This window comes from Stigmatopora nigra, chromosome 10 (genome assembly GCF_051989575.1).
Source record: "Stigmatopora nigra isolate UIUO_SnigA chromosome 10, RoL_Snig_1.1, whole genome shotgun sequence".
Taxonomy (NCBI): Eukaryota; Metazoa; Chordata; class Actinopteri; order Syngnathiformes; family Syngnathidae; genus Stigmatopora; species Stigmatopora nigra.
Window position 1 is genome coordinate 9,271,408 of NC_135517.1, and position 23,629 is coordinate 9,295,036.

Sequence of the window (23,629 nt, forward strand, 5' to 3'; positions counted from 1 at the left end):
TAGAAATATGGATTTACGAGGGTTTATCATTGTTCATCTGTGTTGATATTTGGGCATTTCGATTATGATACTTACATGAGTAGGAAGTGATCGAGGGATTCAAAGAGAATAAAAGACAATTATATTAATAAATTGCTTGATCGGTTTCTGCATAGAGTTCAGCACTGAACTTGTGGGGTGAAACAAATGCTGATTCAGGTGTCACATCAGAGGTCAGCTGCGGTTTCAGATATGATCTGTGTCTCTGACATTGCCAACTTTGACAAACTGCTTGGCCTAAAATAACCTTGAACCACTCCCTCACACCTAAAGCACTTCTGCCAAACATTCTTCATATTTTCCCTCCCGCTTGTCCCCCAATGCCATCGTGTAAGGCCCTACTACATCTCAAACGGTTGAATTATCTGTCTCAATGCACAATGATGTCAACATTTCCGTAAATATCCGTCAGAGTAAAGAATCCATCGTAGTTATTGGCGCATTACAGTAATTATGTCAGTTTTCCACCTATCACTGACAAAAATAGACATGAAAGTGTGTTAGATGCAACCTGGTGGTGGAAGGTGCAACACATGGCCCGTCAACAACGGTGTGATCACAGCTACATCACGACCACCATACGCAAGTCTGTCTGCCAACAGTGTCTCTTGTGGACTGCTGATAGAACATCCAAGATGCACCCTGAAAGGTAACGAGCCATATTATTGGTTCAAATGGAGTCAAACGCCGCAAAATTGGGCCAGGAATTATTCAGCAAGAAACAGATAAACTGTAAATAAACAACTTAATGGGTCAATTTGAATATTTTCCGGAAGACAAAGCGGTAGACTTATACTTTAGTTCTTCAAAAATGTCCATCTAATTTTTCCAAACAAATTTTTCATTTATAACACTTTAACTTTACAGGCTTCTAACTTAAAATGCATAGCAAAGCATACAATAATACAAGTCAACTTAACGCCCCATAAATTTCATGGTGTGACTGACTTACAATGGGGATTTTAAGAGGGTTTTTTTTCTCTATATTTTGGGAGGGGGGGCTCTTGGCATTCATCCTTCAAGCTTTATGTTCCAGACGCAATTTCTTCTTTTCGTCAATTGGGCTATCATATAAAGTGAATGTAATCACGCGTACATAGAAGGGCAATTGGTGGCCTGGCAATGCGTAACACAATTTCACCTTTTTGACCATAAAGACTTATTTTCCCATTACTTGAAGCTGAAGTTTGTTGGTTTTGCAGATTTCTGACTTTTGGGAATGTAAGATTACTATCAAAACAAAACTTTGAGCAAGGCATATTCCTGCAATGGTTTAATATTGGTGTGAATATACATACATTATTATTTTCCATTCAGAATATTAAAATTAACGTGTTTTGTCCTTTTGTTTTTATCCATGCAATTTTCTTTTAAGCAGCCTTACGTTCTCTGACAGCTTTGAGTTATTATTATTAATTACTTTTGACGTAAATATAGTGCACCCTAGCGTCCTTGAAGGCATGCATTTACAGTTTGTGACAGCTTTAATAAAAGGATAAAATCGCAAATAAAGCCTAAAGCCTTTACCGACCTTCAACACATATTCAGAAATAAAGTAAGATATGCACTTGAGCGAGTAGAAAAACTTAACTACTTAAGTATCAGCATGGTCTACAGGAGGTAAAGTGGGGATGTTGTGACTGTGGGCCAAGTAGTGCCTTTAAAAAAAGGTAAGCTCAACAATAAAGGAAATATGCAGCTCTACCGCCAATTTAAAAAAAAAAGAAAATGGAGAAAAACACCTGCCTGAAGGAACAGAACATAATCCATCTGTCTACACCTTCACAACCCCTGCAGGAGTGTCATCTCTTTACTATCTTCTGCTCCTAAGACACACACTGCTATACATTAGAAACATATGTTGTTCAACATAGACTGAGGCCTGTCATTTATCAGTAAGGTATACTACATCAAAACACTTGTGCCCGCTCGTACAGGCCTTAAATCATATCAAGATATGATGGAGCCTTGACTGGATGATTGTTGATTTAAAGCTGACACACTCAGTTAACGGTAAAATTGTGAATGGACTGCATAGTGCTTTTCCACATTGAAGGCAGTCAAAGCTCTTTGAAATTGCTACCCCCAATTTATATACTGATAGTGCAGCATCCAGAAAAGCAATACTTCCCTCAGTGTTTTGCTCAATATTAATATGTCCACATTGTTGCCATTTTTGAGTACTCTATCATAGTTGCTTTGCTTACAGTTAATCTTTTAAACTAAGAAGTCAGCAGGCATAAAGTACATTTCATATCAATTTGCAGGCAGATGTAAAGATCAGAAAACAAGAATATGGCAGGATGGGGTCACAGGAAACAAAGATAGATGTAACATTGATAATGGACCAGGCAGAGTGAAACAAAAACTGGGAGTTTAAATAGACAGGTAACAAGATGAGATACACTCAGCTAAGCATGAAAGACAGAAGAGACCAAGGGGTGTGTTTGTTCACAAACACAGTAGCAACAGGCGTCGACAGGTGACCTGAATTAGTTAGCACAAGAATAAGAAACACCGGGGAACAAACCAGAATGATACCAAACCAAAACGCAAAACTTGACACGGCAACAGCCAAGAATGAAACCAAGTAGATCAAACAAACAAATTAGATCTTTCCGCCAACAGATAACCTAATATTTATAGGAAATCCAACAAGAACCATGTAGTAGTAAACAATCAAACATAAAACCCTTGCTGACAATCATTTTCTATTTGAATCAAGAGACGCAGAAGATTTTACATTATGTACTACATTTAATTACTGATCTAATATAATATTGGATTGGATAACTTTATTCATCCCGTATTCGGGAAATTTCATTGTTGCTGTAGCAAGAGGGTGAGGATGCAGAAATAGGAAAGGCATTTTACACAAATAGGTAGTTAATAGTATGTTAATAAATAAATACATGAATAAATATATAAATAAGTAACCGTGTTGCTGAAATATATATACATACATGTATATATATATATATAGAAGCACATGTATACTATATGAGAATTCAGTAGGTCCTAACCTACAGCCATTTTTTGGTTAAAGAGCCTGACAGCTGATGGGAGGAAGGATCTGCGGAAGTGCTCCTTCCTGCAGTGAGGGAACCGCAGTCTATTGCTAAAAGAGCTTTGAAGGGACTCCACCGACTCGTGCAGGGGGTGGGAGGTGCTGTCCATGATGGACCTCATCCTGGGCAGCATCCTCCGCTCTCCCACTTCCTCCACAGAGTCCAAAAGACAGCCCAGAACAGAGCTGGCCCTCCTGATCAGCTTGTTCAGCCTAATATGCGATAAGAGAAAGCATTTACATTTCAATGAATCACTTCACTAAAAAGAAAAGATAAGATCTATATGAGTAGCTGCGATTTTTAATTAAAATGAATAAGGAGGTGTAATTTATATAGCATAATTTAGTGCAGTTTCCACAACAATATAAAAATATTACATCTCTTTGTTCGTGGGAATCAGTCAGTTGAGAAGAAGAATTAAAAGTTCAAAGTTCTATATGCTGGGGTGGGAGAAACATTTACCGGGGATCTGCACCCCAACGGGATTCCCGGACGTTTTAGATGTTGGCCGGTTAAAAGGAAATGGCTCTTTGATGAGAAATGTTGCCTCTGTTGCGCAGAGCAAACAGGGCAGATTTATAAAAACACAATACACCTCAACTTTTCCACACATGCCTGGGGCGATCATGCAAACTCCACACAGGTGTACCGACCTGGATTTGTACCCAGGACCCCAGAGCTGTGAGCCCGACGTGCTAACCACTCAAGCTCCTGCTGCTTTCTCCTTTAATGAAAAAAATATAAATTCTAAGGCATCATTAAGTGCCTTTTTATAATTATTTTGCAGATATACTTTTTGTTAGGGATAACTTCTCTTGCTTAAGTTCCTGTGTGTCCATTCAGTCCCTTTCATCTTAGCCATTGTTTATCTGAAGTGAGCAATCTAAGTGTTGAAGAGGGAATCAAATAGGTTAAATCTACGTCTGGCAACACATGCCTTGTTTCATGAAACACACATCTTGTCGCCTAGCAACCAACACAAGTGGTAAAGAGTAAGAGAGCACTTTATTAACTCCTAAGTATTTTCAGTAGATTCAAACTTGGGTTAAGACTTCTCCAACTTTCTTGACTGAGTGGACCAATACGGTACTTTCTTGATTCAAGTCTGATGGGAATTGAACTCAGATTTTGTAAAACTACTTATGATATTACAATTCAAAGTAGCAATTGAATTGATCGTTAGATCCTGGAGTTTTTGGATGGGTTATCTCTGGGTACTTTGGTTTCCTCCTACATTAAAAAGACATGCATGGTACGCTGATTGAACACTCTAAATTGCCCCTAGGTATGATTGTGATCATGAATGGTTGTTTGTCTCCTTGTGCCCTGCGATTGGCTGGCCACCAATTCAGGGTGTCCCCTGCTTCTAGCCCAGAGTCAGCTGGGATAGGCTCCAGCACCCCCCGCAGTGAGGCTAAAGCGGTTCCAAAAATGAGATGAGATGATTTATTTGAACCTATACTATGTCAAGTAAAATAACAAATGGGTTGGACGAATATCTACGATATGGATTCTCATGTATTAACTACATGTCTTCAAAAAAATCCCATTTTATTTTACAAATGTAAGTAGGGTTCGGTGAATGCGCATATGAAACGTGGGATTCTGTAGCTCCAACAAGGTAAAAAAAAACACTGCTTTAGACTGTTGATGCTATCATATCATACCTATGTATATATGAAATATATAGCTGTGACTTGTCCTCTTTCAGTTTCCGCCACATACATCAGTACAATGCAAACAGGCATCAATTGCCTGGGGACTAAGTAAGAATAGGCTAACAAGTTGGCGTGAAGGACAATAGGCACGTACATGAATGACACTGACCTTGCAGTTTGCAGTTGCCAGAAATTGCAAGTCCGAACACTTGATTCCCACAATAAGAACATTCAATTATACATGCTTTCCACTCTTCGAGGCCTCCATGACAATTGAAATCTATTATATTCGATCCCATTTGAAATTCAGCCTTTCTCTCAAAAGACTTCACCATAACTGAAACAGTTCAGCTTTGAAGTGTCAGAATTTACATACTTGAGTGATATAAAGGTTCCATAAAGTTGCAATACAGCTTATGTAATGAGAGTCACATAAAATGCAATGTATTACCATTGGATTTACATCCAATAAAGATGCTGTTTATGCATGTGTTAAATTGTATTTTTGGCCCTATTAAATAGCATCTGTGGATTTCTGTGTAAAACAAAGAAAGCTTTCATCCTGATAATTTAGGGAAAATGCACCAATTGTGAGTTAAATGACCCAGATATATAAAGATAGACTAATGAGGAGTGTTATTGTACGTGATACACGATGGCGATGGATTCATACCAAAATTCCACATGTCTAATGTGAAAGATCATGTACGCAAAACATGTTCCAAGCATTTTTATGATAGAAATATATCATCAAACAATTTTATTCGTGTCATTTTATGAACTGGTCTATGGAATCCATCAAGATTGAGGATTTGTTTGACCACAACAGAAAAAAACAACAATAATTAATCTTTTTAAACCAGATTAAATATGATCATTGAATATAGAAAAGAAGTGATTTACCTGTATAAATGGAAATAGGAGCCCCACTGCAAAGTTGGATAACCAGTTCACAATGCCTGCAATCATGAATGCAGAAGACCTATAGGACTGTTCAAAAAGTTCACCAGTCAGGATAAACGGGATGCCTCCTAAAAAAAAAATAAGAAAGAGAGATTGACACCTGTTATCTACAAACCTACAGTTAAGATTCTATGAAGCCATGTGCAGGGGAAAGGAATATGATTGAAATGTATGTATTTATCATCTCAAACTCTGTTTGACTCAGCGATCGAATTGGATATTGTATGTTAGACCCTCGAGCTTACATGATGAGAAAGCAGTTATCGAGTTAAAAAAAAAAACTCAAGTAAGACGCTCTGAAAGAGTTCAAATCAATTTCTCCTTTGAAAAAAATCTACTGGATCTCACTAAGCAAGCATGTTCAGGTCCAAGGAGGGCAGTAAAAAAAGCATTAGAGATTCCATACCCCCCGTCCATCCTTACAAACCCTTTTAAATATGATCTACAAAAGCACTATAGTTTGTTTTGGAGAGCTCAAATGTGCAAAAAGTAGCGATGAGTCGGGTCTGTTTACTGCCTTGAGTATGATATTGATCATAATGTTGCAGATATTTGGGTTGCCTGACCCATCAGAGGTTAAGAGCCATATTTCCTAATGCCTTAGAGCAAGGAGATTCACCATACTTCCATAAACATGGGCACATTTTTACAGTAAACTGACTGAAAATCGACTCCTGGGTTTATTTATAAAGCTGTGAATCATTAAAAAAAATGCAGAAAACCAACTCCACATAATTGGGTATGAAACATAAAGTAATATTACCATTAGAATCACGGTCATTTATTTAACTTTTTTCAACACTGACCAGTATTTGGACAAATAAACTGTCAGCTAAACGTTTTGTTCATCTCTGCAAAAAATGTATAAGAGCTATCCATTCAAAAGAACACAATCCATTTTACCCACACATTTATTAATGCTCGTTTAATGGAACACATTTCCTGATATTTTTTCTATGGGAAATGTTCCAGGTGTGTCTGTGTTGCCTGGCAACGGTCAATAAAGATTGGCTAGCTGTGACAGCCAACAGCACCAGCACAGCCATTTAAACCAGAAATTTGTGGTAAACAGCAATGCGGGTAAGTGTCAAGTGTGATGTTTACCATTTATTCAGTCAGTCAAAAGGAATGAAAATGGACCTATAACCCCAGAAGACACTTAACTGGTTAGAGCCTTAACAACACATCATGAATAGTATAAAGAAATATTAGATTGCAATACGTACATGGGAAGGTGAAGTGCCATCGGTTAACCTTTTAATGGACTATTGAATAAAAATATCAGGCTTGAAGCACCATGTTACACTGACGGTGACGGCTGTGCCGTTCAATAGGGTCAATGATCTTTCTTCAAACTTTGTGAAAATAAGCCTTATGATGTGTCGGTGAGTATTTTCTGAAGAGCACACTGAGACCGAAGTACCAATGAAATTGGAATTAAAAAGGACATCTCAGAGGTGACCTTGACTATAAATGGCTGTAAATTTTCAGGGTGAAGCAGCCTGGGAAAAAGGCAAAATCAGTCCAAAAAAGTCTCTTGTTGAGCTTCATCAGATGAAATATTTGAACATAAAAATGAAAGAACTATACAAAACATTTCAAACAGAAATTGCAATATCTTTTATGCTGAAGTTATGATTGGTGTTCAAGTATGAGTTCTCCAGTCAAGCTAAATACTGCAACCCTGAAATGTGGGTGTTTTCTATCAAATCTGGACAATACAATGATTTGCAAATCAGTGTTCAAGAAAGATTTAATTGAATAAATTCCAAAGACTAGGAATTTTGTGTTCAAACAGATACACTTTTAGAAATCATTAACTCAGAAATGATGGCTGTAACACATTCCAAAACAACTCGAACAAGTATTGAACACAGAGAAAGTTAAGGAATGATTATGAAATAGCTTTTTGGAACAAACATCCCATAGGCAAAGAGTCTAATTGGGAACAGATAGCTTTCATGAGTGGGTAGGTTTTAAAGGAGCTTTCTTGAATTGCTCAGTCATTCATTGGCAGATAAAGGACGAGCTTCACCTCTTTGTGAAAAATCACTTGGGAAAATAATGGAACATTTCCTAAAACAGAACATATATAATTGCAAGGAATTCAGGGATTTCAAGTTTTTGAGAATCTGGGGAAATCACTGCATATAAGCGGCAAGGGTGAAAACAAACATTGAATGACCGAGGCCATCGATCCCTCAGGCAACACTGCATCAAAAACCGACATCAACGTCTATAGGATATCATCACATGGGTTTGAGAACCCTCGAGAATCTAGTGTCTCATTCAATAAAACCGCAAGAATCAGCGGCTTACCTTGAGTCATTTTGATTTTCCAGCCATGAAAGACAATATTAGACATTCATTTATAATTAGTCTCACAATGGCTACAAATGGTTAATACGTTTTCAAAACCAAATTATTCTCTCTGTGATTTTTTTTTTTTTTTTAGCTGGAAAGTGCTTTTATTTTATCTCTTTATCTTCCTGCTGCTTCCACCTCCCACTTGAAGAATCATTAATGGCATGTGGGATTATGTCTTGTGACTACTTTATCTCAATCCCTTTGAAAACTGTCACTGATGCAAGAGTAACTTGGTTTCTATTCATGGTCACCAAATAGCCTATTCCACATAAAATATGTGATCGATTTGCCTCACGAAGCTGATAAACGGCGATTCTATTAAAATGATTTCAAATATAATGGCAACATTTCAGTTTTGGACAGCCTTTTCTTAATTGCTTATTTACTAAGTATTACATAAATGCGCCTTTTGGTGTGGTCCAGTCAGTCCTGACGTTAAATAATTTGATATTGTGGTATGATCTCAAAGAGCATACCAAGAATACGGAGAATATGTAATATTGCTCCTGACTGCTGTGTAAATCTGATCAAATGTGGAAAATCCCAAGCTTCATGGGCATGTTAAGAGCAAATAGAACAAATTCAATGTTTCAGACGTGAAATGGTTTTCCATTTTAGTTCTCTGCTCTTCTCTTTGTATAGTTTTTTTTCTTTATCCCAATGATGTACATTATTTGCCAACTTGCAGAATTGAGGTATTTCTATATTAAATACATGGAGCTCTGAAGAGTTGCAGATGATGACATTCTCTGCTTTCAGATGAGTCAATACTTCACAAACGTTAGAGAAAGAATGCCGAACTTCTAGACTCTCAGCCTTTGGTGACAAAAAAGGAAGAAAATGTCATTTGCTGAAAGGTCATTCCCTCAAATGAAAAGACTAAAAAAATTATTCAAAAAAAACAACAACTTTCTTCTCTTCACAATCTCTATTTGTGACAAGTGACACAAAAGAAAGAAAATTTACGGAAAGGAAAGACTTTGTCTCTGTTATGGACCTGCTGTGGCCGCCAACAAGCCTTCGGAAAAAATCAAATGGGAGCCAGGTGACGGAGAAACAGCCCAAAATTTTCATAAATAATCGTTTTAATGCCAATGACTGCAATAGACGTACAATACATTTCAACTCACAGTCACTTACATCTATCCCCGTCATTGAATTAGTGTGCTAGCGTTTAGTATTAAACCAGAAAGTACGGATGTATAAATTACATTATGGTGACACAAGAACTTAATGTCCCAAGGTTTGACCTCCAAACCTTTTTCAGCCCTCACTATAGAAACAAATGACTGGCACTGAGGACCTATATAATAAGGTCCAACTGCAGCCCCCAGCAACGAGAGGACCCAATTAACTAACCTTTTTCAAGCTGCACCACACTAAAACACTGTCACCGAGGGAACACTAACATCTGTATGTGGCACACTCCATTAAATTGCTAGGAATAAATGCACTGCTTATTATAAAACATATTTCCTGACCTTCATTTCCTTGCTGCGTTCCGTTACACTTTTACAAGGAATTTTAAAAATTCATAGCATTTACAGCTCAATCGCCAAAGTCAAAGACTTAAAATGTTATACATTTGGACTCAAACCAAAGATTGTGCTTCTCAAATCTGATCAAATATAATGTTACAAATGTAAAACCAATTAGGGAGCAATAGCCCTCCCAAAACTAGCATTATTATATATATTTTTCAGTCTTCAATAGCTCAGTTCAGAATCTCTTGTCCATATTGCAAACTGTAAATCTATAACTAGAATAATAATTTATATTGGCCACCTTACGACAATTCCGCCTTGCAATCCCAACTCCAGAACGGATTAATGTCATAACTCGATGGTCCACCGTCCAAATAATATTCACCATATTGTCTAAGAGCTTTCAAGACTCACCAACCATGAAATTAACTACAAAAAAGTATATGCTCTATTTAAGTTGTTTGTGTAGATTCTCAGTCTCCGAGGGCATGTTTATCCAAAATTGTTGCTCAGAGGCAAAATGTCTCTTTGCTGTTTTTGCTACGAGGCGTCGCATACAGACAGATTGTTCATTTGCCTGCTGCCAAAAGCGCTTGCCAGTAGCCACTTGCACGTTCTAAGAAATAATACTATCTTTAGGCGAGTGGGGCCTAGCCATTATCACAAGCAGACAATAAACGCCACAATCCTTCTGGTCTGAGGGGGCTTTCTAATTTGACAAAGACAAATTCCTATAGTTCATCTGGTTGTTTAATAGGGCAATATTAAAATATTCCAATAAATCAGCCTTTTCTTTGACTCTTGCGGGTAAAATGGCACTCAAAAGACAAAGAAAACGTTACTGCAATATGATAAGGCAGCGCCTGTGCCGCAATATAAATGTCCTCTCATTTCGAATATTTTCCCTGCTGGGTCCAGGTACTTAAAGGAGGAATATGGACTACCATGGACGCCAGTACATTCCGTCTTCTAATAAGGTCTTCACGTTCCAAACATTCTGACAAAATTCTGACACCTTTATCAACATTTATGTGTGTATATGTATGCATGTATGCATGTATGCATGTATCCATGTATGCATGTATCCATGTATGCCTGCATGTGTGTATATATGAATAATGGTTAATAACACATTTCATTCTGTTCGTATCTTGGTGTGATTACGATAATATTTCTGCCAGTCTTTCCACTATAGAATGAGGCAATTGAGGCTTAATGTGGCTTTTCAAAGCTCAAAGCATTAATTGGATCGTCCCCTGCGTGAAAATTATGATCAAAAGGAGTAGAGGGCCTAATTCCTTCCGTGCTTTGAATCTCTGATATAAATATGAGACACAAGCTGTCTCTGCTTTAGTGAATTACACCAATCCAAGGCATGAAGATCTTACAATGCCAAGTTGAGCTGTGCATATTAGTGTGTGTGGCTGCTCACTTGTTCCAGTTCCTCTGAGGTTTAATCGGACTTTTGTCAGAAAATCTGTACACTTGAACCCCTTTTAAGAAAGAAGAGGTAATAAAACTAAAGTATTACCTGGTCCGGAGCAGAAGGAAGCAATCACTCCCAGTATGCAGACATAACTGAGGTAAGGCATCCATGACACTACACTCTAGGAAGAAAGAGAGAGAGAGAGTGAAAACTCAAAATCCTTCTGCAAAACACAATGCCTAAAAAGTACAGCCTGTGCAGCATGCACATCTTTTCTTCAACTGTATTTCTTGAAACCAGCACAACAGATGTTCAAATATGTACTAACAATTTTACTGAATCACAAAAAAAAGTATCATAAGAGCACTACTGCAGAAAGAAGGCGGTTTTAATAAATGATCTTACTTGAAAATGGAGGAATATGGTCAGTAGACTGAAGAACAGAGCCATGGCAATGAATCCAAAAATAAGCAGAGGTTTCCGACCAATTCTTTCAATCACTAAACCCTGGAGAGAATACAAAGAGCATTTCTAAGCCAAAGTTCTTTTGTATGTAAATGATTTGTCTGGTATGCCAAAAAGTCTTGAGGAAAAAAAACAAAAGACGCCACATTCCGTCATTGACGAGAAAAAGAGGAGACCTTGGTTCCATGCATTACTTATTGTTAAGGTTGCCTTGTAGGCAAGTGGTGTGGGAATCAAGTTATTTGAGATGCTTGCAGGTGTGACCTCACCAATTCAGTGAGGCTGAGAAAAGGGCAATTGCTGTTTGTACGTTATTGCGTGTAAAGCCACCAGCTGATCAGAGACGTGGGGAAAGAGAATGGGAAGCGTGTTAGTGTGCGACTTTTAGGGCAATCATAAACATTAGAATTGATTCTGTGGGCATGACACAGAATATCTCTCCCAGACATGTCTGCAACCATTCACAAAAACACACCTGCGTGTGACATGAAAAAAAAATACTGATTCTAAGCATATATATGAGGTTATTATTTGTATATATTCAACCAACGTGCTACTTGGTAATACATCCTGCCTATTAAAGATGAACAAAAGTTGAAAGCATTGCCTCATAGGTCACAGTTTTGTATTTTCCTTGAGCTTGTGCGTGTGTGTGTATGTTGTAACTCTAACTTCTAATTTCTTCCACATTCCTAAATCATGAATATTAGGATAATTGTACCTCTAGTTTTCCATAGGACAGAAAGTGTATGAAAAGGTTAGTTTATATTAATGTGCACTGCGATTGAATAGCATTCAGTCCTGGGTTCCACATCATAGTATGTAAACCTTAAAGACAAGATATATTTTTAAAAAACGGACGCATTCCACAATGTCCAATTACTAGACTGGTATCTTTGTACTGAATTCTAAAGTTTATGAGGTTATGCCGATAACACTGAATAAAATAAGCCATCTTTCACAGCACAACTAATGTGCACTTCTTTGGCAGAAGCCACAGAGGTCAAAGCTGTGACTGTAGGATTCATGGTTGACAGGACTAAAATGTCTCGTCATTATTCATCACATCAAGAAGTAGACAAGCCATTAAAGACAAGTAGCCACAGCTTGAGGCACCACTGGCCCTTCATGCACTGCGGTTTTTGGCACCATCCACAGATAAACCCTAAGGAGAGGTGTAGAGTGCGAAAATGTGCTTTGTTTGCCTTTGCGGTCACGCAGGCGACAATTAACCATAAACAAAATGAAAGGACACGTTGGGGCTTGGACACAGGATGGAGTATGGAGAGAATTAAATGAATGTATATATATAAATAACAATCAGGGCTTTTTTTAAATGTTCTTCCCTTCAGCGAAAGTCCATCAGAAAATAAAGTTCAAACCGTCAGCTCCCATCTGTCAGAACATCCACTTTAATAAAAGAAATCAGCAAAAGTATAGTTAGAAAGATGTATTGATAGTTGAGAACATACCCATGGGATGGAACAGTAAAAGAACAGAGATGAGAAACAAAGGAAAAAAGAAACTGCAGGGCAGGGCAGAGATTGTATATGAGCGAAAATAATTTTAAGAAACAAGACAATAATAATAAAATGAAATCCAACCGTGGCGAACTCTGTTCTATTGTCAGCAGAAAAATCAATACAATGCATTTGGAAGTTACTGGAGCTAAAAAAAATTCACTGTGCTTCCTTATGGAAATGTTGCAAGGCTATACCAGGCGCAGAAAAGTAAAAAATGTTATGTGCTATGTAGAGAGTACAACGTGATAGATAGCTGAACATCTCAATTGAATGCAATGTCCCAAACAAAAGATTTGCACATTTTTGATGCACTCATTTTGATCATTTTTCTTCCAATGTTTTTATGGGGCAGACAGAATACCATGTTGTCACTCATGTTGACCAATTGTGGATTGTTTTTGCTGTTCCAGCTGTGACATTCTTTGTCAGAAAACACCGGCGCCTGAGCATACCACGTATGTCGGCAACCCAAGCTTGTAACAGCACCGTGAAGGTAGTGTCATCGCTCTTGGCGTTTCAGAGCTGTGGGGCACTTGCTGTTGTTGTGCCTTAATTGGCATCATAGCCCTATGTGCTTGGACAGTACTCAACGGGATAGATGGAGGAGCTGCTGGTAACAGCATTCTATTCTTATTAAGAAAAAAAAATGGGACCAAATCACATTCAAATAGCCTTTAAGACATAATAAACTAAACTTTCCAAGCCACAACATCACTGAATGGACCTAAAAGCACTCTTTCTGCATCCACATCAGACAATAGAAACTAAGGCCTTCAAGCCTTCCTTCACTAGATCTTTTGTCAGATTTTTTTTTTAGCTCGCTAGCCTTGAAGAGTTTTCTTCTTGTTCAGTTGGAATGAAAACTTACATCCATTGCAGCCCATTTTGTAATAGTTTGCAGACCCTTGGTGATGTACACAATCGATACAATTTACTCTCATAGTATGACAGACATTATTAAATGATGTCAAAGTCATTTAAAACAGGAGGACGAACAATAAACACAACATCTAGGTGTGTTTGGGAAATTTCAAGTGGAAATACTCACAGAGATGATGGCAGAAAAAGTCTCGATGCCTCCTGTGCTTAGGGTAATGTACGGGATAATATTCTCAGGAAAACCTGCTTCCAGTAGGATCCCATTAGTATAGTACCAAATCTGTAAAAAGAACATTAAGACCTAGTCAATCATGTCATATCTTTAGACAGTGGTATCCAAACTCTTTTCACCAAGGGCCAATTAATAAATAATAATAATCAAAGGATGCAAAGGCCAGCATAAAATCATCTCTCTTTTGTTGTTTGAATAAATGATTGGAATCAGGTAGGAAAAAAAATATCTACCCTCTTTCCATTAAATAACCCAATTTGTCTGGGAGGCTGGCAGTGATTGTTCAATCGTTAGAAATCGGCAAGAAAATGAAGCTTACAGCGTTGAGTCCACAGAGCTGATAGCTGGCCATAGTGACAATGACGGTGATGAGCTGCCAGCGAACTGCCTTACTTTTCAGTAACTGTAAAATGGAGACTGTACGGAGTGTTTCCTGAGCTCGTCCCTCTGCATGGACCTCTTCCAGCTCAACAGAAACATCCTTTTTTCCAAGGAATCTCTGAAATGCTGGGATAAATGCACAAATCAACACATAAGTTAATTTCTCATACTGTTTCGATTATTGTCCAATATGCACAATCAACTCTTTATTGACAGGCAAAGAAATCATATCTATTGTAGTTTTTAACAAGAAGAAAAAGAAATAATAATGATTACAAAGATATAATAGATTCTGCTGATAATTAAAAAGAATGTTAATGTTCTTAAAACTTCAACTGTTTAAAAGCATTGTTAGTTTCGCTTTTTAGTATGCTGGAATATAAGCTTTTTTCTTCGAACTTTGAATTAATTTGGAGGCACCACTGCAATATTTTCTTCATTTTAGTATTCATGATCTTAAAAACTCCTTGATGACGGAGCTCAAGGCATGTAACCCAAGGGCATAAAAACCATTGTGAATTTATTCAAACAAAATGAGACTCAAAGCAGATGGTAAAAAAAAGAAAACAGCACAAAACTACAAATCTATACAAACCTTATTGAATCTGCGTCTTTAAAAAAAAAAAAAAATCCTATTCATAAACATTCCAGACATCAAGATTGCCTAATTAATGGTCTGCTTAGTTGCGAGTCAACTTGTAGCTATAGATCTTTGATCTTCCTGAGTTCTGGGTCTACTTCAGTGTCAAGCACACAGAGTGCAGCATAGGGACATGAAAGGTAAGGCTGATAAAACCCAGCAATATGCTTAATATTAAAAAAACTAAACAAAAATAAAATTAGAAAAGAATAAATTCTAGTCTCCAGATTGATGAAAGCAGAGTGTTGTGTTGTGTGTTCATTACCTTTCTCTGCTGCAGCCTCATCCCTCCTCTCAATCAGTAGGTATCGAGGGCTCTCTGGGAGGAAAGGCATAACGCAGAGCTGCAGGACTGCAGGTAATGCCAGGAAGGAAAATAAGTAGTTCCATCTAGATTCCTGCAGTCAAAAACAGGCCAACAATGGTTTCAATGAAATGAAATCACATGTTTCTGTGTATTAACAGCAACAGTTCTCATGAGCAAATTCTTCTAAAACATTATTGTTTATCTACAATATGAACACACACTCATATTATATGTCTCCCCCCCAGAAGAAGAAGACGCAGTGGCGAGATGGATAGATCCAATCAATGCATATTGATTAAGATCATTAATCAAAATTCATCATAGGATTTGAAACAATATACATCATATATCTGCCTGTGATGTTGAAATAAATGTCGATAAGATCGAGGCAACTCGGCTTGTGAAGGAAAATGAAGCCTTCCCAAAGTATTTCAATTGCACTTATTACTTCGTAAATACTGGACCAAATCGGATCCTTATTCCAGATACCACAATGTCACACAACCAGGAAGTGGACACCTGGTTTAAAAGGCTAACAATGAAATACAGCTCCATTCTTAATAAGGCTTATAAGGCTATAAGGATGTATATAGAGTACTACTACTATACACTACTATACAGCCTGGTAGGTACATTGCATGAGCATGGAGATGAAACATTTCCTTTGTAAGGAACCATAGAGAAATAAACAACCTTTGAGCCAACCCAGATAATATATTTTCAACATCACACTGGGTACATCCTTGTGTATTGCAATAGACACATACAGGCAGGTACAGACTATCAAGCAGTAATAGACAGTCATACCCACGGACACGGACGTCTCCAATTATGTTGGAATGAGTCAAGAAATCAGAATACCTGGAGAAAATCAATGGGATTTCTAATGCTGGGTGTTAGTGTGTGTATTTGAGGTATCACAATGGAACCCCAGTGTTTACATAAAGCCCCCATGCCTTGATATTGACACTGGTCAGTCAGTAATAATAGCACAAGGGAATAGGAGCTCATTATCAGTAGTAATTATTTTTCTCTCTCTGTCCCTCCTCTGCATTTTACAAGGTTGGCACATGTTCTTCTCTCCTTACGGTCTAATTAATGACAGTTTTAGCCTGGGGTGTAGGATTGCATTCCAACCAAACAAGGTGACACATTTTTTAATATATATATCTTACTTGTGTAATCAGTTGTTTTAGCTGAAACCTCCGTGGTTAATCTGTATGAGCCACATCGGTCGGAACAAAAACCTTTTACGACTGATTTGGAGACCCCGGTATTGAGCAAGTACTGTCTTTTTCCAAAGTATTGCATTATTGACTGTTGTACTGATGATCAATCTCGACACAATTTATATTCAAACATGTATGAGTTGTAAAATCAAATACTAAAACATTTAAATTCTCTCAGAATTTGCAGATACGGAAAAATGTTAATGAAAAAAACTGTCTTTTCGCCTCAGTTGGCAGTATCAAAGCTTAAGTGATAATGGCATCTTTTAAAGTAAATGCTGAAAAAGAGAAATCTTCAATGATATGTGACTGCGCGCCACGTTTTAATCAGCTTTCGATAATAGACCTGAGAGACTAGGAGGCTTATGCTTTACTTTCGCTTATTTGGCCTTGGTCACAAAGTAAGAAATAAAGCGGTAGAGGAAGCTTTTTTTAATGGCATATTCTAAAAGTAAATCCAAAAGACTGTGTAGTTGGTAACCTCTTGAGAAATTTTAAAGAGGAAAACGTTGTGCTTTGCATTTAGTCTACCTGAGACAAGTCAGTCTTACATAACGAAAAAAAAATACTGAGGCAAGAAAAGAATACCTTTAAACGAATTGTTTCATTTGTTCCTATTGATTGATAATCTTTTAATTTTCAGTCACTCGCCTGCTGTGCAGCAAATTGCAGGCTAATGCATAATGGATTACAGTGTGAATTAAAATTTAGTAATTATGAAAATCTAATGTCCTACTTTGATTTTCTTTTCCCAAACTGGCTCACTCTTTTAGTAGTTCTCATGTAATTTCTGCTTTGTAGATTATTGAAACAATAGATTTAACTGACATACCTAATGAGTAATACACGTTCCTTGGCTTTTGTTGTCTCTATAATTGTGCCATGAATCTTTTCTTCTTTACTTTTTATATCACTCTTTTTTTTCTATTCGTCAGTAGCACTTTTTTTTAGATTATCCTTTTGGTAATTTGCTCAACATGATGCTATTTACTCAATAATAGTGTCCTCAGATGATTTTCATAGACTGCCCATGTGTGCGTTGGTGTAAAACACACAGTAAATTGCTTATGCGCTATCGGGAAAAAGAAATATTGAAAAACTATTAAGACTCAAAAACAAATAACTTCAGTTTCAAGTCAAATCCAAAATAAAGTAATGATAAAGGAAGGAAATTGACAACTTAAGTTCCTCTTTTTAATAGCTCCAATGCAGACATTTTTGTGGTCTGAAATTTAACTGTGCCTGTTTAAAAAAAACAGCAGAAAAGCCCATCATCCTTTTACCTGGAAGTGGTGACCATGAAGGTCACCTCCTCTAAAAACCTTTTTTTTTACTGGCACTGATGGAAGATGTGCCGTCTTAACTGACACTAAAAAGTGTGTGCAAACACAGCAGTAAATTATTACAACAGTTGCTGTGATGTGATGGAAGCCACCATTGCAATTACATCCACACACAGAAAAACATACCTCAACTGACAGTAAACAATAATATATATCAATTCAGACAGCAACTGTCGATAAAACACGGACAACTGAGTCAACACATCAGACCACTGACAAGATACATCGCTCATCTCCAAATGTAATCTATTTTAATGCAATTTTGCTATTATTATTTTTAAATATAATTCCTCATAAGGGCCATCCTTGAGGAAATTTTGTTTAAAATTTGCTCTATAAATTGCACTCCTAAAAATTGAAAAAAAAGAAAAAACCTGATCAGTTACATGGAGCGATGAAACAAGAATTGTGAGCTTCGGTGCCTTGCTAAAGGACACATTGACAGTGTTCAATTCTAGCTTAATATATGTAATCTAACCACAACTTTGCACAAACAGAACTCCAACTCAAACCAAGTACTCTTCAGCAGCAATAAAAAAAAATACAAAATAAACATTGAGGTTATCTGAAAACAAAAGAAAAATGTCATTTTGAAGTGTCTGAGCACAGATGTCAAATTTAGTATGAAAGCCACACTACTTGGTATTGATTTATGCTTAACAGACAATCGGTACAAGCACAATTGGATTCCTAGAAGCGCCGAACAACCCATTAAAGATCGTTATGGTAGATTTTGGAAGGCACTATAAAAGACAATAGAGTCATTGTCTATGAAGGCATATATATGACTTGAACCCACTTGCGGAAATTACAAATGTTGGTGCGCTCAATACAGCACAGCTCAGTGACAGATTGTTTTGAAGGCCTATCACTAGTGCAATGTTGGAATAAACATGAGACAATGTGCAGAGTAGTATGGCATTGGCCAATCTCATTACTTTTCACACCCTTCAGAACTGACAACTTCACAATTGCTATCCTCCACGATAAACAATAATGTTTTAAGTCTCATAACCAAAGCTTGTTAAATGCTGTGATGGCAATATCTTAATGTATCACTCATTATTCATTCTCCATGCTCCTGCCATATAACCGGAAAACAGACACACCTAAAGGGTACCAAATAGGTCAGATGAATACATTTGCGGCTTAAGTCAACATTGTGGTCAAAATTGGAAATGATACAGAGCAATACTGCATTTATGAATTGCAAATGAGCTCGTGTCGTGCTCATGATTAAATGTCAGTGCGATATAAACATGTTCAAAGGGTTCAGGCCTCTGCCAAATATTGATACAGAAGAACCCAGTATCAGATAACTGTCAATCCAACTCTAAGATGAATAAATGACTGTCTCCTCATTAATTAAATAACCCCTATTCCATTTAAACAAGCAAAAAAATGTTTTTTTCCCTCTAACATTGATATTTTCAGGTGGGAAAGGGGATTATTTAAAAAAAAATTGAATCATTTTAAGTTATGGTGGATGAAAACTGTGAGGTCAAAATAGCTGATCACATTTAGAGGCGTCCTGCCATTATAAGAGGAAGATACTCAAAAGGAAATACTACATAATGTTTGATTGTTTAATAGAAGACAGATTATGGTGTTAAAAAGAGAGACACACAATCGTTCAAAAGGATTCCAAATAGTCCATCCAATATGCTCAGGGAATAATTGAGTTTATGAGTCCAGATGCTGACCCAGAATCATGTCTATTTGCTTCATTAAACTAACAAACAAGAGTAAACTTTTTTATTAATTGTTACCCAACTCATTTTACAAAGAATATATAATCTCTTGTCAATATCTTTATCCTAAACATTGGCACTCATCAGCAGCAGAGGCCATCGTGAGACAATCGAGCTATGAAAGCTTAGGAGCTTTTTCCAAATCAATGCAGGAGAATTCAAACTGCAACGCAAATCAGTTTTTGCAAGATTTTATCAGGGGAACCTGCACTTTTCACTTAATCTGATCATTGCATCTCATAAATATGTTTGTCAAATGACAAGGTCATATGGTAGAAAACAATCTTAGCTGGAAAACAAATGTGTCATAGTGGCCCTCTTTTCATACATCATCATAAACATGGATCCTCACTTTTTTGGGGGGGTTTCTTATGGCTCTAGCAAAAAAGTCACCCCTAAAAGGGTCCATCTTTCCCTTAGAGGAAAAGATTGAAGAATTACTGCACCTACTTCTGGCAATTCATGACTCAGCCAGACAATCGATAGATAAGAATTCCTGCCCATATCAGGCACACTCAAAATAAACGAAATAAATGCCATGCTCACTGTAAACACAAGTAATAATAATAATAATAGGCTTGTCAAATAAATGTAGGCTTTAATAATTCATACTCTTTTAGAAAATGGGGATGGCTATATATATTTACAAGCAAAGGATTTTTCTCTACCCCCCACTGAGGTGATCTCAAGCTTGAATGTCAAGCTGAAAGCAAACAACCTGCAGCTACCGCAAAAGTGAAGCCATAACACTCAAGATTAACCATCCATTCATTATTTACTCTCCATATAAATCCAATCCCCAACTTCCAACTTTGCAGATCATGCGAGGGTTATCAGAAGCACAAACATTCACTCCAGAAATTTATGTTTCGTTGACACATTATTAAACAATGAGTCACGATTTGTTAAACCTTTATGAGCAAAACAGAATTGCTTACATTAAATCAACAGGTAAAGCAGGTCAGATTGCTCTAAATAAGGAAAATGAAACTATCGACTTGTATTCAATGTCAAAATACATTGTGTATAATTTTTTATCTAAATTGTCTCGTCAATTAGTTACCCTCATGAAAAGGCTAATATAATTTTGATGCTCAATCAATATTACTATACAAATACCAATAGGAAAGGAATGATACTTGTTTTCTTTTTAACTGCTTATATATTTTGTAAAAACATTAACAATTGCAGTCATGGCAGGTACTTTCATATGCATTATATTGACATACAATGGATATTTGAATAATAATGGAACAATCATATATGCAACATATATGCAATCAACATAAAGAAGACTATGTTATTCTTTTCATAAAACTTGATGCAATCGAGAAAACCTGAGCCTTTAAAACAGTGTGTAATGTAATCCAAGTACCATAATATTAATTTAACTTGATTATTGCGAACTACTTTTGGAATAATGCCTTCCCTTTCAGATAAGCTAATAAGAAAAATGAAATGAAATACCAAGATTAGGTTATGGAATAAACCAACAAAGATTTCCTCCCTTCCATCCATTTAATTACCAAAGTCACCGCTCCAGTAATCAGCAACTTCTTAACTGTGTGAAAATACACATCTAAAAACACCCCTATCAGCTAAAAGTGAAACCTTTGAGTATCCTGCAGTATACTTGTGTGCTCTGATCCATATGCCCTATTGAATATCTGTGAAAGGAGCTAAAGCATGCTGTTTGAAGAGAGCAGACCTTAAACAACAAAAGTATTTGGCTTCAGAAAAGTTGAGCAAAATACCCTCTAACACATAAAGAAGGTTCATTGAAAGTGATTTGTTTTTATCAGAAGCTTCTATTCTCTCATTTTTTGAACCATTTTATCCTCACTGAGGTCGTGGGGGTGCTGGCGCCTATCCCAGCTGACTTTGGGCCAGGGGTTGGGGACACCCTGAATCAAAAGAAGACAAACAAACAATCACTCACGCTCACACTCATTCCTAGGGGCAATTTAGAGTGTCCAATCAGCCTACCATGCATGTTTTTTGGAATGTGGGAGAAAACTGGAGTACCCAGAGACAACCCACACAGGCCTGAGGAGAACATGCAAACCCCATACAGGTGGACCGGGCTGGGTATGAACCGAGATCCCCTCAATCATTTATCCACCTGCCTGCCCTTATCAGAAGCTTGTTTTACAAAATATTGAGGTGCAAGATAAGGTATTGATCAACTGCTTCCCCTCAGCAAGACTCTCTAATTAACAGGGAAGTGGCAACACGTTTGAGCACCTTTGTACATCATTTGGGGAACAAACCTTTGTAGTAATGGTTTTATTTTTAATCAATATTTATGCCTTTTGTCTGATTTTAAAATGGGCTCCTGTTGTCAAATATATTAATAAGAACGTTAAACACCACGCAATTTAAATTCAATTCAAAGCACCACCTAAGGAAGTCTAGCTAATTTTACACATAAAATAGGGCTGTTTCCGGTCGTGTGTGGCGTATTTATAACAGGCTAAAATTGTCTCAAGCGTTTTGAAATGTATTAAACATTAATAATAAACTCAAGGATTTAAATATTCTTCTTTTTGCTCTCCTCCAAAATCTTAGACAATGTGTAAAGGTGATAGAGTGATGAAAAAGCTGTAACTTACTTGACCCAGCAGCTCAGGTAGGCCCAGCACCTGACCAACAAACACTCCAAGACAGATAAGAATAGAGTTGAACTGACCGATGGAACCTCGGATTCTTCTCGGGGAAATCTCTCCAAGATACATTGGCAGCGCACTGAGCGCTATACCTATGAGAAAAAGGATATTGTGAATAAATCACTCAACATTATCTATCACTTATTCATCAACCATACCGCGCATCCTCGTAAAGGTTGCAGGGGTCACTGGAGCCTATCTCGGCCGACTTTGCGCGTAAGGCAAATTACACCCTAGAGGTCGCCAGTTAGCCGTAGTGCAGACGGAGAGACCCATCTGCACCAAAGTCAGGGAAGTGAACCTCTATATCAGGGGTAGGGAACATATGGCTCGGGAGCCATATGTGGCTCTTTTGATGGGTGTATATAGCTCTCTGCCTTTTTAAATAATAATTTTTCTTCATTAGACTATTCTGCATGCATTCTCTCATTGATACTCATTGATTAGCAACAGTGAAATAATGTTCTCAAAAGAATTCAGACTTTTTTTTTTACTTTCAAAGTGGTGAAATGAATAATAAATGCTCACATTTTCATGTATTTTCACTTTAAAATTCTGAGTATGGCTCTCAAGGAATAGTGTTTGAAAATATGAATTGTTTATGGCTCTCTTCCTCAAAAAGGTTCCCGAGCCCTGCTCCATATCATCAGGTGGCATAACATTTCATATCTTACATTAACTTGGGAAAACTAAGGGCTGATTCTCTATTACTGTAGCCATTTACTTATCACACTGCATAATTTATCATTGTAAACATTAAAAAAAACTGTAGTCTCCATACATATATTGGATTTTAGTTATAAAATAAAACTTTTGCTTACTCACAATTTTATTAGCATTAACTCTCTTTTGAACATTTTGATGGAAAACTAAAAATAAAAGTGAAATCAATTAACTGGAAAAGTAAAGTTTGGCTAACATGTTTTTTGTACAGTATACTGTAGATTGAACTCAGTTTGCTATTTTTGTCTTTATTTATGTGTTGACAAATCAGAAACAAAACAAAAAATCAGTTATTATAATAGCGCACACTTCCAAAGTCATGTATTTGTGTACTACATATGTATCTGACTAACGTTTCTGAGAGTTGTATGTAAAAGTAACCCTAATTCCCTACTCTGCTTTCCTTGAGCTTATTTTTAATCACCTCTTTCAAACACTTAATGAAGGTAGCAGTTTTTCTCATTACAGCACAAGACGTGATGCTT

General features: G+C 37.0%; 1 protein-coding gene across 4 annotated transcripts in view; it reads right to left on the minus strand.

The window, feature by feature from the left end:
• Positions 1-23,629, minus strand: part of slc2a9l2 (solute carrier family 2 member 9, like 2) — a 34,607-nt gene that overhangs the window by 2,834 nt on the left and 8,144 nt on the right. For all 4 annotated transcript variants that reach the window (XM_077726269.1, XM_077726270.1, XM_077726271.1 and 1 more), the window contains 7 exons: positions 22,368-22,513; positions 15,391-15,523; positions 14,424-14,611; positions 14,042-14,152; positions 11,411-11,512; positions 11,111-11,186; positions 5,669-5,796 (listed from right to left, as the gene is read on the minus strand). In XM_077726269.1, the coding sequence (XP_077582395.1) occupies positions 5,669-5,796; positions 11,111-11,186; positions 11,411-11,512; positions 14,042-14,152; positions 14,424-14,611; positions 15,391-15,523; positions 22,368-22,513 (884 nt within the window). The remainder of the gene's footprint in view (positions 1-5,668; positions 5,797-11,110; positions 11,187-11,410; positions 11,513-14,041; positions 14,153-14,423; positions 14,612-15,390; positions 15,524-22,367; positions 22,514-23,629) is intronic.